Genomic DNA, 14324 nt, shown 5'->3' on the forward strand with positions numbered 1-14324 from the left:
CAACGTCACTAGTTTTCTTTCTTTAGAATCTACCCGTTCATCTGATGGTTCCCAGACTTCAAAGGGGCTACAGTTTGTTATGCAAAATTATGTTTAAAATATTTAGCTAAGTATATGCACCCATGGTACTTATTATATATAAGAGAATAAACAGGTAAGAACACACTCTCATTGGGTACCAGAAAAATGCGAACTAAAACACAGTGTGTTACCACTACACGGCTGAAATGAAAAGGCTAGTGAGGTCCGGGGTGGGCTGCTCAGGTCAGTGTGTCGTCCTGATGTAGCAAGGTTGCAGGTTTGATCCCCGGTCAGGGCACATAAAAGAATCAACCAATTGCCCTGGCTGGTATAGCTTAGTGGATTGAGAGCGGGCCTGCAAACTAGCAGATCATGGTTTGATTCCCAGTCAGGGCACATGCCTGGGTTGCAGGCCAGGTCCCAGCAGGGGACCCATGAGAGGCAACCATACATTGGTATTTCTCTCCCTCCTTCCCTTTCCCTCTAAAGATAAATGAATAACATCTTAAAGGAAAAAAGAATCAACCAATGAATTAATAAGTAAGTGGAATAATAAATTGATGTTTCTCTCTCCCTTCCTCCCTCTAAAAATTAATTAGAAAAAAACTCAGTCCTCTCTATAAGAAGAAGAAGAAAAGGTTCATGAGAACATGAGCAAGCACAACTCTGAGATGTCACTGGTGGGTGTGTGATACGGTCTGTCACTTTGGGAAAAGGTTTGGCAGTCTCTTATAAAGTTAAACACCCGACACGTACGTGAGCCTGTGCTCACCAAGAGACAGACACAGGGCCCACCCCTGGCACACCATTCTATGCCGCCCAAACTGGAAACCACCCAAATGCCTATCAGCATTGGAGCGGAGTAACCAGTTGTGGGTCATTCGGACAATGGATAAATACTCCTCAGAAGCTGTGTTACTACATCCAATCACGTGGCCACCGCTCACTAACACGACATAGAGTAACAGAAGCCAGACACACACACGCAAATTGCATCCAGCGTGAGTCCATATTCTATATACGTGAGTTTCAAAACCGTGCAAGACGAAGTCTGGCTGTGAGAAGCCGGACAGGGTGGCCTTGTGTGGGCGCTGACTGGGAGGGGCACAGGGGCTTCTGGAGGTGGCCCATGTTCTTGCCACAGGTGTGGAAGATGGCATGTTTACTTTGTGACATGTTAGCACAGTGGACACATAATTTGGGCTCTTGGTATGTACTGTACTTTTATAATAGAAAATACAGGGTATGGCACAAATGACGTCCCTTTCTTGTTACAAAATCGTAAGGATGTGATTCTGTAACAACGACGTCACACTCAAGCACACCATGTGCCATTTTAGGCGCAATGTTCAAATCAAACGACAAGTTACTAGAGCATCTTATTACCGCACCAACCACGCTCATGCAGGCCGTACATGTGCCGGACCCTGCAGGAGGCAGGAGGGGCTGTGCGGTAAAAGCCTCAGAACCCAGTGGGTTCTGCTCCCTGGGGGGCTCAACGTCTAGTCCTTCTCAACTCTCTCCTCTGCTGGGTGCCGCCTTCACGTGACACACCAGAGCCCTGAGTCTTGACCGACAGTGTGGGCAGACACCCTCCACTGATGCCCATCTGGTGGAGAAGGACTGCTCCCCGGTCCTGCCGCTCTCCTGGGTGACCTGTCTAATCTTGTGTGTGGCCCCTACCGCTGTCCTGTGTGTTTCAGCCATCTGCCAGGAGGAGGGGGGTCACCTGTCACCCTGTAGGTTGTGGTCCTGCGGGGTGAAACGGGCGGGCACAGCTGGCTCAGGGAAACCCTACCTGGCTTCTGGCGTTCCATCGTGCTCTCCTGGCTGGTCAGGCCACCCGAGGAGGAGTCCCCGCTGGACGTCCCATCATGGCCGAAGTGGGGATCGAAAGACAGCAGTGGGTGTGGGGCGGCCGCATACCTGCAGGGGAGAGAGGGGAGCAAGCACAGGGTGAAGGGCCAGTGCGTGGCTGGCAAACCCAAGGCCCATGGGCGAATCCGGGTCTCCCCCTTGCCCTGCCCGGCAGTGTCGGCGAGCTCCCTGCCCCTGGTTAGGGAGCAGTTACATTTACACAGTCCTAAAATCACATTTGGCCCTTTGAAGGCAACCTCAAGGCTGATGTGGCCCCTGGTGAAAATGAGTTTGACACCCCTGGGCTAGCGTGTCAAAACCCATTTGAGCCTGAGACTTGCTCTCCAGTGGGTTTCAAATACAGGAGAGGCTCTGAGTTACAGGGGAGGCTACCTGAGTGAGCCTGGAAATGCGCCATGACCTGAGGGTCAGAAATGAGCCTCACCTGGGAAGGAGGCCAAGGAGTTGCTGGTGGTGGGGCATGCAAGGCGAGCAGGGGTCCCCAGAGGAGGAGGGGCAGAAGCCACTCAGGCCAGTGGCCCTACCCAGAGGCTCTTCAGGGGTCCTGTCTCTTGGCTGTAAAATGGGGTGAGCTGTTGTCAGCAGCTCCCCATCCCAGGCCTGTCTGGGCTCCCTTTCTCCCTGGTGAAGAGCAGGATAAGGCCATATGTGTACATGCAGGAGGCTTGGAGCTGGCAGGGTGGGGCCTGAACCTCACCACTGCCTCTTGCCCAGCCAGGCAGTCCTTTTAGCCTGGGGCTTCAGGTTCCCTCGCCGTCCAGAGGCTACCCCAGTAGGCCCTTCCTTGTAGGACTGAATGATGTCCTTTGGGCCAGCACTTAGCCTGAGGCTGACACGTGACACAGGGTGAGCTGAGACAACAGGCCTTCGGAGCTCTGTGCAGGTCTGCTGGGGGAAGGCGCTGTGGGGAGAAGCTGCACGCTCAGACGCCGGCTCCATCCCCTACTGGCAGCATGACCTCCGTTGGGCAAGGGCTCATCAGTTTCAGCTTCAGTTTTCCCACTTGAAAAAAGGCGTAACAGCACTTTCTACCTCTCAGGGTTGTGGAGCCGGTGAAACAGAGGTATCTTCTGGCCTGGGATTCTCTCGGAGGCTGGCGCCACACACCCACAGGCAGGGCTGAGGTTTAAGAGAAGTTCTCCCTGGGGCCTCCCACCCCAGGGGCCTTCTGTAGGCCCTGGGGTGAATTCTGTGGGCACTTCCCAACGTCTATTCCAGCTCGGATCAGAGCCAGTCATGGCAGAAACCCTGCTCCCTGCCTGGGCTTGGTTCAGGGACAGGCATGTGACATTATTTTGGCCGGCAAGACGTGAGAGGGTATGAGTTGTTAAGACTCCCACAAAATACTGGGTGGCCAAAAGTTCATTTGTTTTTTTCCATACGATGGCTCTAGCAGTGCTTAGCTGTGTCTTTAACTTCATTTGAAACGATTTTGTTAGATTGTATTGTGACAGCTGTCATATCAGCGTGCATTAAAAAAAAAATCAAAATTAGTGAATTTTTGGGTAGCCATTTTCTATTGAAGATGGAAGAGAATAAGTGACCTTTTGGGCATATAACGCTTTATTATTTCAAGAAAGGTAAAAACGCAACTGAAATGCAAGAAAAGATTTGTGTAGCATATTGAGAAGGCGTGGTGACTAACAGTGCTAACAGTGCTTTGTGAAGTTTCGGGCTGGAGATTTCTTGCTGGACGATGTGCCTCGGTCGGGTGGACCGGCTCAAACTGATTCAGATCGAATCAAAATATTAGAGAGACTGACCAACATGACACCATGTGGGAGAGAGCCGACACACTCAAAATATCCAAATCGAGTTATTGGTAAAAATGAAAAGTGCATCTTTTCCTTTACGAGAACAAGCCACACGATCTTTTTGGCCAACCCAACCCTTCTGGGTCTCCGTCAGGCAAGTGTGTGGCAGGACTGTCCTTCCCAGCCCCTTGCTGTTGGCCGGGTGGGGCTGTGTGACTAGTTCTTGTCAGTGAGCTATGTGGGGAGTGACTTGGATGTGGTGGCTGTTCGGGCAGCCTGTGTCCCGAGAAGCCTCCAGCCAATTGACAATGGAGCTAGAGTGTGGGTATAAAATAAACCTTTACTGACATAAGTCGCTGAGATTTTCAAATGTTTGTTACCCAGAACCACCTGACTGAAATGGGGAAGTCTGCTGGGGGGCTTCTGGGAAGTCTCTCGTTTTTAAGAGAGATAACAAGGAAAGATGGCTTTTCTTCATTCAGGTGTTGCTGGGTCCAGTTATAACACCTCGAGTCTCTTGCTACTCACTTGCTACAGCCTGAGGATGGATGAGGACGACGCTGAGCGTGGAAGAGAGAGGGTGGTAGGAACTCTGCCCTTGATGATGTTGTCAAAACACTTCATTACTCCTCCCCGCAGCCTGCCCTGAGCCTCCAGTTCTCTGAGATAACAAATTCCTAGTGTCTGAACCCCCCAAATTTCAATCACTTGTAGCCAGGAGCACCCCAGTGACACAGGCCCTGAACTCTGCAGGGTTACTGAGCCTCCATTTATGGAGCTGATGTTGACATTCCCCACTTCGCCGTTCATGTCTCTACTTGTAGATTGGGAAGGTGATAAACTGGGACCCCCAACAGCCCAAAGAGAATTTAACTTCTCCAGGGTTGTCTTGCTGGCCAGAGCCAGGGCTGCCTCTGCAAAGACCAAAACACCTAGGACTCAACACCTCCAGGGCAGCAGAGGGGGGGCTTCAGAGGCGCTCTGGATTTTCCAGAAACCCAACTCTACTCACCTGCTCAGAATGTACATGTTACCCCTCCCCGATTTTAATTTCTGATGCCTCCAGGAAAGGAAGACAGAGCCAAAACAATAAGGCCATCTCCACCTTACTGCGTGACTTAGCAGCCAGTCAACTGCCTGGTAAAATGGGGCTCCACCACAGCTGGAAATTGAAGTACGGACATGTTTATTCCGTTTTTTTCAAAATGTCTGTATCGAACCCTCGGCACCAAAAGAAAACGTAAGCAGGGGCTGGGATCATCCAGAAGGAAGTGGAGGGACGAGTGGCAGATACCACAGGTGGCTCTCCTAGTATCTATTCTCTGCCTCTGCCTGGGTAACAGAATCCCAACTGTATTGGGGGCAGCACTGTGATCAGTTAACAGACTACATTTCCCAGGCTCCCTTGCAGTTCTGCCCAATGAGATAAAAGTGCTGCATGAGGCCCTGGCTGGGTGGCTCAGCTGGTTGGAGCATTGCCCTGGACACCAAGCAGTTGCAGGTTCAATTCCCAGTCAGGGTGCATATGGAAGGCAACCGATCAATGTTTCTCTCTCTCTCTCAAATCAAAAATCAATAAACATACTCTTGGGTGAGGATTAAATAAAAGTGCTGCATATGACTACTAGGAAATCTCCAGAGGTATGCTGTGGGTGCCTTTGCCTCATCATCTCCTCACCGCAGAAGCCCCAGCAGCCATTTTAAGACAAGCAGGCAACAGGCCAAGGATGGCAGAGCATCAGTGAGCAGGAGCCTGGGTCCCTCACAATATGGGAGAAAGAAAGAAACTATCTTCTCTGAATACCTGTTTTCTGTATTATGCAGCTAAACCTGATTCTACCTTTAGTGGAGCATATTTACTATGACTCATCTCTCAGCTACAGTCCTCAGTCAAGATGAGCTGGGCGTCACACAATGGTGCCAGTGCGCAGTGGCTGGCCCACGCCGACCACTCTCTCGGGGGCAAATACGTCTCACTCGGGGCCTTCCCTTACCGCCATGGTGGGCAAGCTGACTGCAAACAGACATTCCAGCACCTCACTAAGCACAGCTCTGGTCAAGAATCCCCAGAATAAGAGATCAAATATATNAGAATCCCAACTGTATTGGGGGCAGCACTGTGATCAGTTAACAGACTACATTTCCCAGGCTCCCTTGCAGTTCTGGCCAATGAGATAAAAGTGCTGCATGAGGCCCTGGCTGGGTGGCTCAGCTGGTTGGAGCATTGCCCTGGACACCAAGCAGTTGCAGGTTCAATTCCCAGTCAGGATGCATATGGAAGGCAACCGATCAATGTTTCTCTCTCTCTCTCAAATCAAAAATCAATAAACATACTCTTGGGTGAAGATTAAATAAAAGTGCTGCATATGACTACTAGGAAATCTCCGGAGGTATGCTGTGGGTGCCTTTGCCTCATCATCTCCTCACCGCAGAAGCCCCAGCAGCCATTTTAAGACAAGCAGGCAACAGGCCAAGGATGGCAGAGCATCAGTGAGCAGGAGCCTGGGTCCCTCACAATATGGGAGAAAGAAAGAAACTATCTTCTCTGAATACCTGTTTTCTGTATTATGCAGCTAAACCTGATTCTACCTTTAGTGGAGCATATTTACTATGACTCATCTCTCAGCTACAGTCCTCAGTCAAGATGAGCTGGGCGTCACACAATGGTGCCAGTGCGCAGTGGCTGGCCCACGCCGACCACTCTCTCGGGGGCAAATACGTCTCACTCGGGGCCTTCCCTTACCGCCATGGTGGGCAAGCTGACTGCAAACAGACATTCCAGCACCTCACTAAGCACAGCTCTGGTCAAGAATCCCCAGAATAAGAGATCAAATATATCTTTAGTCTCATCTGAGAACAGGTAATGTACTTTTATCTTTTCCTGGAATTGGAAATAACTTCAAAGATAAAGAGAGGGTTTGGGGTTCCAGTGGGGAACTATTAACTAGCTGTGGTTCAGGCGTCCCCAGGCACGAGCTAGACAGGCTGACTGACCCTGGGGATGCCAAGGTGGGGGCTGCCTCAAGATCAGCAGGGTCTGGCTGCTAAAGTGTTGGCCTTGAGTTTCCCACTTGGCCGCAGAGGAAAGTAACTCGACAGACGTGAACGCGAGGAAGAGCCTCTTTTTAGGGGAAGGCTGCCGCCTGCTGTCAGTCTCCTACCCTGACTGACAGGACCGTGGATGGGTGGATTCTGGCACGACTGGGTGAGACAGTGGACGGACGACGTAGCCATGGTTGGCTGTCACCCCCATATCACCCGTGTCCTTGCTGGTGGAGCCCAGATTCTGCTCCGGCAGCCGTCCCTCTGCCACGTGACTTGAGCAAATCCTGACGGTGTAAGACAATCGTGCAGGTCCAATGCAACATTGCCAGGGGTTGACTCAGGGGCGGGCACTCATGAAAACAAAGAGGAGCTCTTTCCTCCTCCTCTGCAGGCAGCGGTTTTGCGTGGGGCCACAGCGGCCATCAGGGGTCATGAGGACTTCACTACAGAACTAACCAGCCCCAGAATGACACTAGCTCTGAACTTATGTGATGATAAATCCCTTTAATGCTTCCTGCCTTCCCAGGCTAGGCTTTCTGTCACTTGCAGTCAAGTGCCTCCTAACCAATGCACCATTCTTTATGGAGCTGGAGGAAAAAAACATGAAAAAAAGAAATCAAAGCCAACCTGGTGTTCTGATGAGCAAAAGTCTAGTGTCCAGTCCAGGCCCAATGCTTTGTCCTGGGTTGGGTGATGCGTTATTCTGGCACACAGGGCGGCAAGCACCCGAGGACAGACAGGGACAGCAGCCGCCAGCACGGTCACCACACTCAGCGGTAACGGCCATCACCCCCACGGCGCACTTACTACGTGCCAGGCACAGTTCCCAGTGCTCTAAAGGGTGTCCCTCCTTGAATACTCTCCACACTGCTCAGAGACAGACATTTCACACGTGTGCAAACTGAGGTTCCCTTGAGTGACAGATGAGGGCAGGTCACCTTGCCATCTTGTCTCCTGATAAATCTGAGATGGGGCATGAGACAGGTTCTGTCCCCGAGGGCCTTTGCTTCCCTAAAAGCTGGATGAACTCAGCAAGCAGCAACCTGTTGGCGGGGGCAGCGTGAGACAGGGGGGTCCCGAGGGAGAAATGCTGGGGGCTGGGCCGGAACACCTTGGCTGAGTCACACGGGCTCCAGGATGTCATGGGGCCACTGTGCAAGGGAAGAGTAAAGGAGCTGAGGCGAGGGCCACTGCGGGAGCCGCGACCTGCTCCAGCCCCTTGCTGACTACCTGTGAAAGACCCTTCCGGGGGTTTGGGGGAAGAGGTGCGCTGGGAAGATTTGGCAAAACTCGAAGCCCAGCTATTCTGACAGATAAAAACGCTGAGACCTGGGCAGAGGCAGGCTCCAGGAGCCCTAGGAAGAGGGGGGTAGGCTGGGAGGAGCTGGAGTCCGAGGGAAAAGCATTAGTCTCCTGGTGGTCCACGCCAGGGAGACTAAAACACGAGATCACCGCCATCCGTGTCATGGTAGGGCAGGGACCCCTGCAAACACATGCATGTCGTCCTAACTTGGAGGATGAACTCGGAGTCCTCCACCAGGAAAGAGAGCCTGGGGTCAGGGCCAGTCCTCGGGGACCACACAGGCCTGAGCTCCTGTCCTGACTCTGCCACTTCTTAGACGAGTGGCCTCGACCAAGTGCACTCGTCTCATTCAACCTCAGGTTCCCCCCATAAAATGGGATAATTCGACTATGCACCTGGTGGAGTTGCTGGGCGCACTCACCGAGATCATGAATACAGATCAATGGCACAGACTAGAGGACCCAGAAATAGATACATGCAAACGTGCCCAATTAATTTCCCCTCCCAGTGAATTTTTGCTTTAAGAAGCAAAAGTGGTGCAATGGAGGAGACGGAGCCTCAGCAATAAATGGTGGTGGAAACGGTACATCTGTAGGCAAAAAAAGGAACTCTTGCTTCACGCAAAAATTAACTCAAAATGGATCATGGACTTGAAAGTAAAATATAAAACTTCTAGAGAAAACATAAGACTATCTTCAGGACTCAGATTTAGGCAATGAATTCTTGACTTTATATGAAAAGCATAATCCATAAAAGAAAAAAAAAGATAGTTTGGACCTCCCTCATCATAAATTAAAAACTTTAATTCTGTAAAAGACCGTTACCAAGATGAAAAAACAAACTAGACTGGGAGGAAATGTTTGCAAATTACCTCCCGGACAAAGGACTCGTATCTGCCCTGACTGGGGCTGCTCAGTGGGTTGGGCGCTGCCCTGCAAACTGAAAGCTCGCCAGACTGATTCTCGGCCAGGGCACTTGCCTGAGTCGTGGGCCAGGTGCCTGGCTGGGGGTGCGCAAGAGGCAACCAGTTGATGTTTCTCTCGCACACTGATGTTTCCCTCTTTCTTTTTCTCCCTCCCTTCTCCTCTCTCTAAAAATAAAAAAAATCTTGGGGGGGGGGGGAAGAATTCTCCCACATTGAAAAAACATCGAATCCAATTAGAAAATGGGTAAAAAACATTTCACTGAAGATACAGTTGGCAAATAAGCACATGAAACTGTATACAACGTCATTAGCCATTAGAGAAAGTGCGAATTAAAACCTCAATGAGATATCATTACAAGTCTATCAGATCGGTTAAAATAAAAAAGAGATGACACCAAATGGTGGTGAGTATGTGGAGAAACTGGATCACTCACACACTGCCAGTGGGAATGTAAAATAGTACAGCTGCTCTGGAAAATAGTTCGGCAGTTCCTTTTAAAACTAAAAATGGAGCTCTGGCTGGGTAGCTCAGTTGGTTAGAGTGCGTCCCAATTTGCCAAGGTGGAGGGTTCGATCTCCAATCAGGGCACACACAAGAAGCAACCAATGAATGCATAAACAAATAGAACAACAGACTGATGTATTTTTTCTTTCTCTGCCCCTTCCTCGCTCTCTCTCAAATCAGTAAATAAAAAATTTTAAAAAATCTATAAATGAAGTTATCCCATAATAACGTGACGGTGTTTTCCCCCTAAATACTTCCCCTACATGCGGTACACAACAGTCAGACTCCCGTTCACCGAATTCATACTATCTGAAATTTGCAGAGCAATTGCTCTCCTGGAAGCATCTCCCCCAGCTCTGCGGTGTAACTGACAGAACCGCAGCGTGTTTAAAGTGCACACCGTGATGAGCTGATGTGCGTGCGCATTGCGAAATGAGTCCCACAGTCGAGTGAACTGACCCACTATCCTTTCAGTTACCTTCCTTGGGGGAGGAAGTGCTCAGGATCGACTCACGCAGCAGAGTTCACGTGCACAGAGCTATTAACTGCAGCCACCATGCTGTCCATCTCAGAGCCTATTAATCGCATAACTGAGGCCCTGACCTGACTTACTGCTCCATGCCAACTGAGCCATTTCCCGCTTCAGCCATGGCTGCCACCGAGGTGCCCCCACCCCCACAGCCTCCGCCACGTGACTTCTTTCCACGCCTCCTGTGTTCTGTACCATTCTGCTTCCTCACGTATGTGGCCTTTGCCCCATCTGGAATGACTCTCTCCCTCCTCTTTGTGGTGAATTCCCACTAAGCTCTCAAAGCCCCATTCAAATGTCACTTCCTCCAGGCAGCCGGCCTAGACCTCTGGGGCTGGACTGTGCTCCCCTGAGCCTATTTGAGCATGCGTCAGAGTGCACATTGCTTCTGAGACCCCTCTCTCCACCACAGCCAGTGGCACTGACAACGAGGGCCCCTGGTAAGTGAGTATCTCAGATAGTTCTCCCGGCATCTGGCACCCTCTGCTTCAGCATTCGTGATGAAAAAGGTATGTTTTGCCCAAACGTATAGCCTATACTTATAATCAATGGTTTAGTTCAGTGGCTCTCACACTATGTCCCTGGATTGGCGATGCTCAGAAGGCTGAGTGGATGAACTACAGTAAGGGAGAGGACAAAGGGACATCCAGGACGAGGCCCATGAATCCAGCCCAATAACAAGGGAAAGGGGGGGGGTCCCCTGGGACCCCGGAGGAGGAAGGGCACAGGGCACAGGGGTTAAAGGTAGCTGGAGAGCTTGGGGTTACCCTGAGAGCACTGGGGAGCCATGAGGGAGTTAGGAAGATCTCTCAGGCTACTGGATTGGGGATGGACCCAAGGGGGCAGGACTGAGACCTAAGAGGCTATGAAAACTGGGCAATGGCCCTGGATGTTATACATTAGTGGAATGAGTGGCAGCCTGTGAACCAAAAAGTCTCTGGTTCGATTCCCAGTCAGGGCATATACCTGGGTTGCAGGCCAGGTTCCCAGTTGGGGGCGTGTGAGAGGCAACTGATTGATGTATTTCTTGCACATTGATGTTTCTCTCCCTCTCCTGCCCCCCTTCCCCTCTCTCTAAAAGTAAATAAATAAAACATTTTAAGCCCTGGCTGGCGTAGCTCAGTGGATTGAGTGTGGGCCTGAGAACCACACGATCGCGGTTCGATTCCCAGTCAGGGCACATGCCTGGGTTGCAGGCCAGTTCCTGGCGGGGAACTCACGAGAGGCACCCATGCATTGATACTTCTCTCCTTCCCTTCCCCTCTAAAGATAAATAAATAAAATCTTAAAAAAAAAAGAAAAGGTACTTTTTTACAAGCCTTAAAAAAATACCCCCCCCCACCCCGCCCCACAAACTGGGTAACGAAGGCGGCCTGCTCCCCAGGAGAGGCAGGCAAATGGCCATGCTGGAAGGCTGAGGGTCTTGCTCAAACAAGTTATACGAATGTCAAGAGAGTGGCAGTCAAAACTCTGCTGCAGGATCAGCCAACGCAAGTCCTGCTCAGGCTCCCTTGGCCCTAAGTCTTACCAGACACAGCCAGTCCTCCCGGAGGTCCTCCCTCTGCAGGGAGCCAGAAACCCCATAAAACGACAATAAACTGATAGGGTCTGTGCATTTCCTAGGAAAGAGAGATCCCAGCTTTCACCAGATTCCTTAATTTGGAAATAGTGAAGAGATTCTGACCTTTCTGGGGACGGCTTGTATCTTGCGTAGGTGGCTGAGCCGGGAGTGGAGAAGCTCCCAGAAGGCTGTCGGTAGGGAGGGGCTTTGTCGACCCCTGCTGGTGATGCCGTGTAAGGGGTTTCTGGGAAGCTAACAGGCCTGGAACAGAGATGGGAGAGGAAGGTGTGGTGAACTAGGACAGAGGTGGGGCAGACCTTTCATCTACTTTCCTCCTCCGGGGATGGAAGGAGGGCTGCTGAGCAAAGAGCAGCAGGAAGCCGGGGAGACCCCCGGCCCTCCCCTCCCCCTCTCCCACTTTGGCCTCCCTGACCCTCAGCTGCTGTGGCCCTGACAGGGGCTGCCCAGAGCAGGCGGTTGTTCCCACCCAGTCCTGGGGTGAGATGCTCCTCTGAAGGTTGGATTCCTTCATTTCTTGGTAATTTTTCTTTACCGCTTAATACATAATACATTGTAAGGTATACAATACCTATACATCTGTGGGCTTCTTCACTTCCTACTTCCCTGCCTCCCCCAAGAAGTCATGACATCCTATTTTTGTGCTTACCAGTCTCCTGACCTTTTTTAAAAAATATAGTTTTAACCACACATGGTACAGTGGATTTCCACCTCAGAGCGCCCAGCACCAGGCTTTCACATGAGAGTCTCAGAATAAAACTGGAAGGGAAGGGAGGCAAGGAGGGCGGGAGGGAGGGAAGCATAGGACAAGAAGGAAAGGAAGAAGACTGAGAAGAGACTGGAAAAAAGGGAAGGCGAGAGAAAAGCACAGGAGGGAGGTGGGGCTGGGGGTGCCGCCCCTCACCAATACTTACCTCTTGCTGTGCAGGGGCTGGGACTCCCGAAAGGGAACCATGGGGGTCTGCTTCAGGGGCCGGCTCAGCGACTGGGCGTGGCCGGGGGCCGCAGGAGGGGCCCACTTGGAGGCTGGGAGAGAGTTGTGGGAGGCGGGCCCACTCCACTGCCAGGGTGCATTGCTGCGGTAGGGGGGCCGGCCTCCGGGGGGCACGCTGTCCGGTTCAGGCTTGGGCTCCGAGGTATTCATGTCATAGGTCTCCGGCCATCCCCTAGGAAGAGAAACTTCGTCACTCAGAAAGGCCCTGGCCTGCCCGCACACATGCCTGCTGCCTCCTCCCGGTGGGTTGGTTTTCCTGGCCCCGTCTGAACTGTGTTGGCCGATTCGAAAGGCTGAGTAGATACCCTTTAAATTGATCTGAAATCCAGCAGCTCTGAGTCCTCAACCAGGACAGGGCCCAGCACAGGGGATCTGCTTGCATGGCCACTTGACTTCATCTTCTCTGTCCTCCTCACCCTCTCTATTCATTTCCCTTCCTCTTCCTCCCCCTGACCCCGTCCTCAAGTCAGGCAGTGTCCTAAGCAGACTGGCTCAGCCCCCCCTTAGCAGTACTCGGGCCAGAAAGGCAGATGCCCTGAGGATCAAAGGATAGTATCTGCCTTGTTTTGAAGCTCAAAGACAGGTGGAAGAGGAGCAGGTGACCTACTTTGCAGAGTGGTTAAAAAAAAAGCCATGAAATCCAGAACCTTGAAATAGATGCGGAACGGCCTGGGACTCCCCCCAGACCAGGCTGGTACAGGCGCCACAGCGTTCTGGCTCCAGGTGAGGTCGGCAGGCCGGGCTGGCATTCCCCACTGAGCCTGCAGTGTGGCAGCAAGGGGGCCCCCGAGCCCAAGGAGGGAGCCGTGCTCAGAGTACTTGGCCTGGAGGCTCTCATGCCCCCACTGAGCCAGTCTTCAGCGACTCTCCTGAGTCCCCTGGAGTCCAGGGAACTTTCAGGGCCACCAGGTAAAAGATCTGGTGGAATAGTGGCTGGGGGCTGTGAGCCCAGGACATGGCACTAAGGAGCCAACAGAAGGTGACCTGAGAGTGTGCTCTGGCACTTGGGCCAGACACGCCGCAGCCTTCGGCAGCATGAAGGTCAGAGCTGACATTCAGCAACTCCTTCTGGCTGGACTGCTCTAAGATGAGGAGTGACAAGAACAAAAACGTCTAACAGGGCGCATGTACACCCCAGGTTGGGCGGAAGCAGAGCAGGGCAGCACACACCTGCTGCTCCTGCTGCCCAGCTTCCACACCCCCGTTCCCGAGTGTGTTCTGGGTGGGGCTGAGCAGATGACCTGGGCCTGGCCAGTCGGAAACTTGTCTCCTCCTGGACATGACTGGCAGAGGACTGCCATGTGCCCCAACGTGGGGCCAATCAGACACAGTGAGCACCAACTCTGGAACTGTGTCTGGAACTACTGGAGGAAAGATCACTGGGGCTGCTGAGCTGGGGAGACCAAAAGCTGGAGCTGTGAGGAGGGGACCATCTTTGTCCCCACAAAATAGGAGATGACTTGAGAATGACAGCAATGCAGAAAGGGAGACAGGTGACTGATTCCTGATGAGGGTGTCCGAGAGCTTGCCGAGAGCCATGCCTGAGTCTCGCCCTCTCTCCTAGTCTGGTTAAGCGCATGAGCCAGTACAGTCCCTTTTTCACTTTACCATGTTTGAGTTGGTTCTGTTGCTGGTAACCACAGTCCTGACCAGTCCATCACACTTTAGAGAGAAGTACACTGAGGCACAGAGAAGTTAAGTAAACTGTCTAAAGTCACACAGGCAGTAAGAGGTGGAAACTGGATTTAAACACCGACAGTGGACTCCAAGGCCTACAGGGCTAACCACCAT

At 51.9% G+C, this 14324-nt stretch overlaps 1 protein-coding gene across 6 annotated transcripts in view; it reads right to left on the reverse strand.

The window, feature by feature from the left end:
- SIPA1L3 (signal induced proliferation associated 1 like 3) overlaps positions 1-14324 on the reverse strand; it is a 243151-nt gene that overhangs the window by 45736 nt on the left and 183091 nt on the right. For all 6 annotated transcript variants that reach the window (XR_005064251.1, XM_037030768.1, XM_037030767.1 and 3 more), the window contains 3 exons: positions 12454-12705; positions 11645-11782; positions 1820-1947 (listed from right to left, as the gene is read on the reverse strand). Coding sequence is in view for 5 of the 6 variants with exons in the window: in XM_037030768.1 (XP_036886663.1) it covers positions 1820-1947; positions 11645-11782; positions 12454-12705 (518 nt within the window). In the remaining variant the exon portion in view is untranslated. The remainder of the gene's footprint in view (positions 1-1819; positions 1948-11644; positions 11783-12453; positions 12706-14324) is intronic.

This window comes from Sturnira hondurensis, unplaced genomic scaffold (genome assembly GCF_014824575.4).
Source record: "Sturnira hondurensis isolate 20B ecotype Veracruz unplaced genomic scaffold, ASM1482457v3 Scaffold0020884, whole genome shotgun sequence".
Classification (NCBI taxonomy): domain Eukaryota; kingdom Metazoa; phylum Chordata; class Mammalia; order Chiroptera; family Phyllostomidae; genus Sturnira; species Sturnira hondurensis.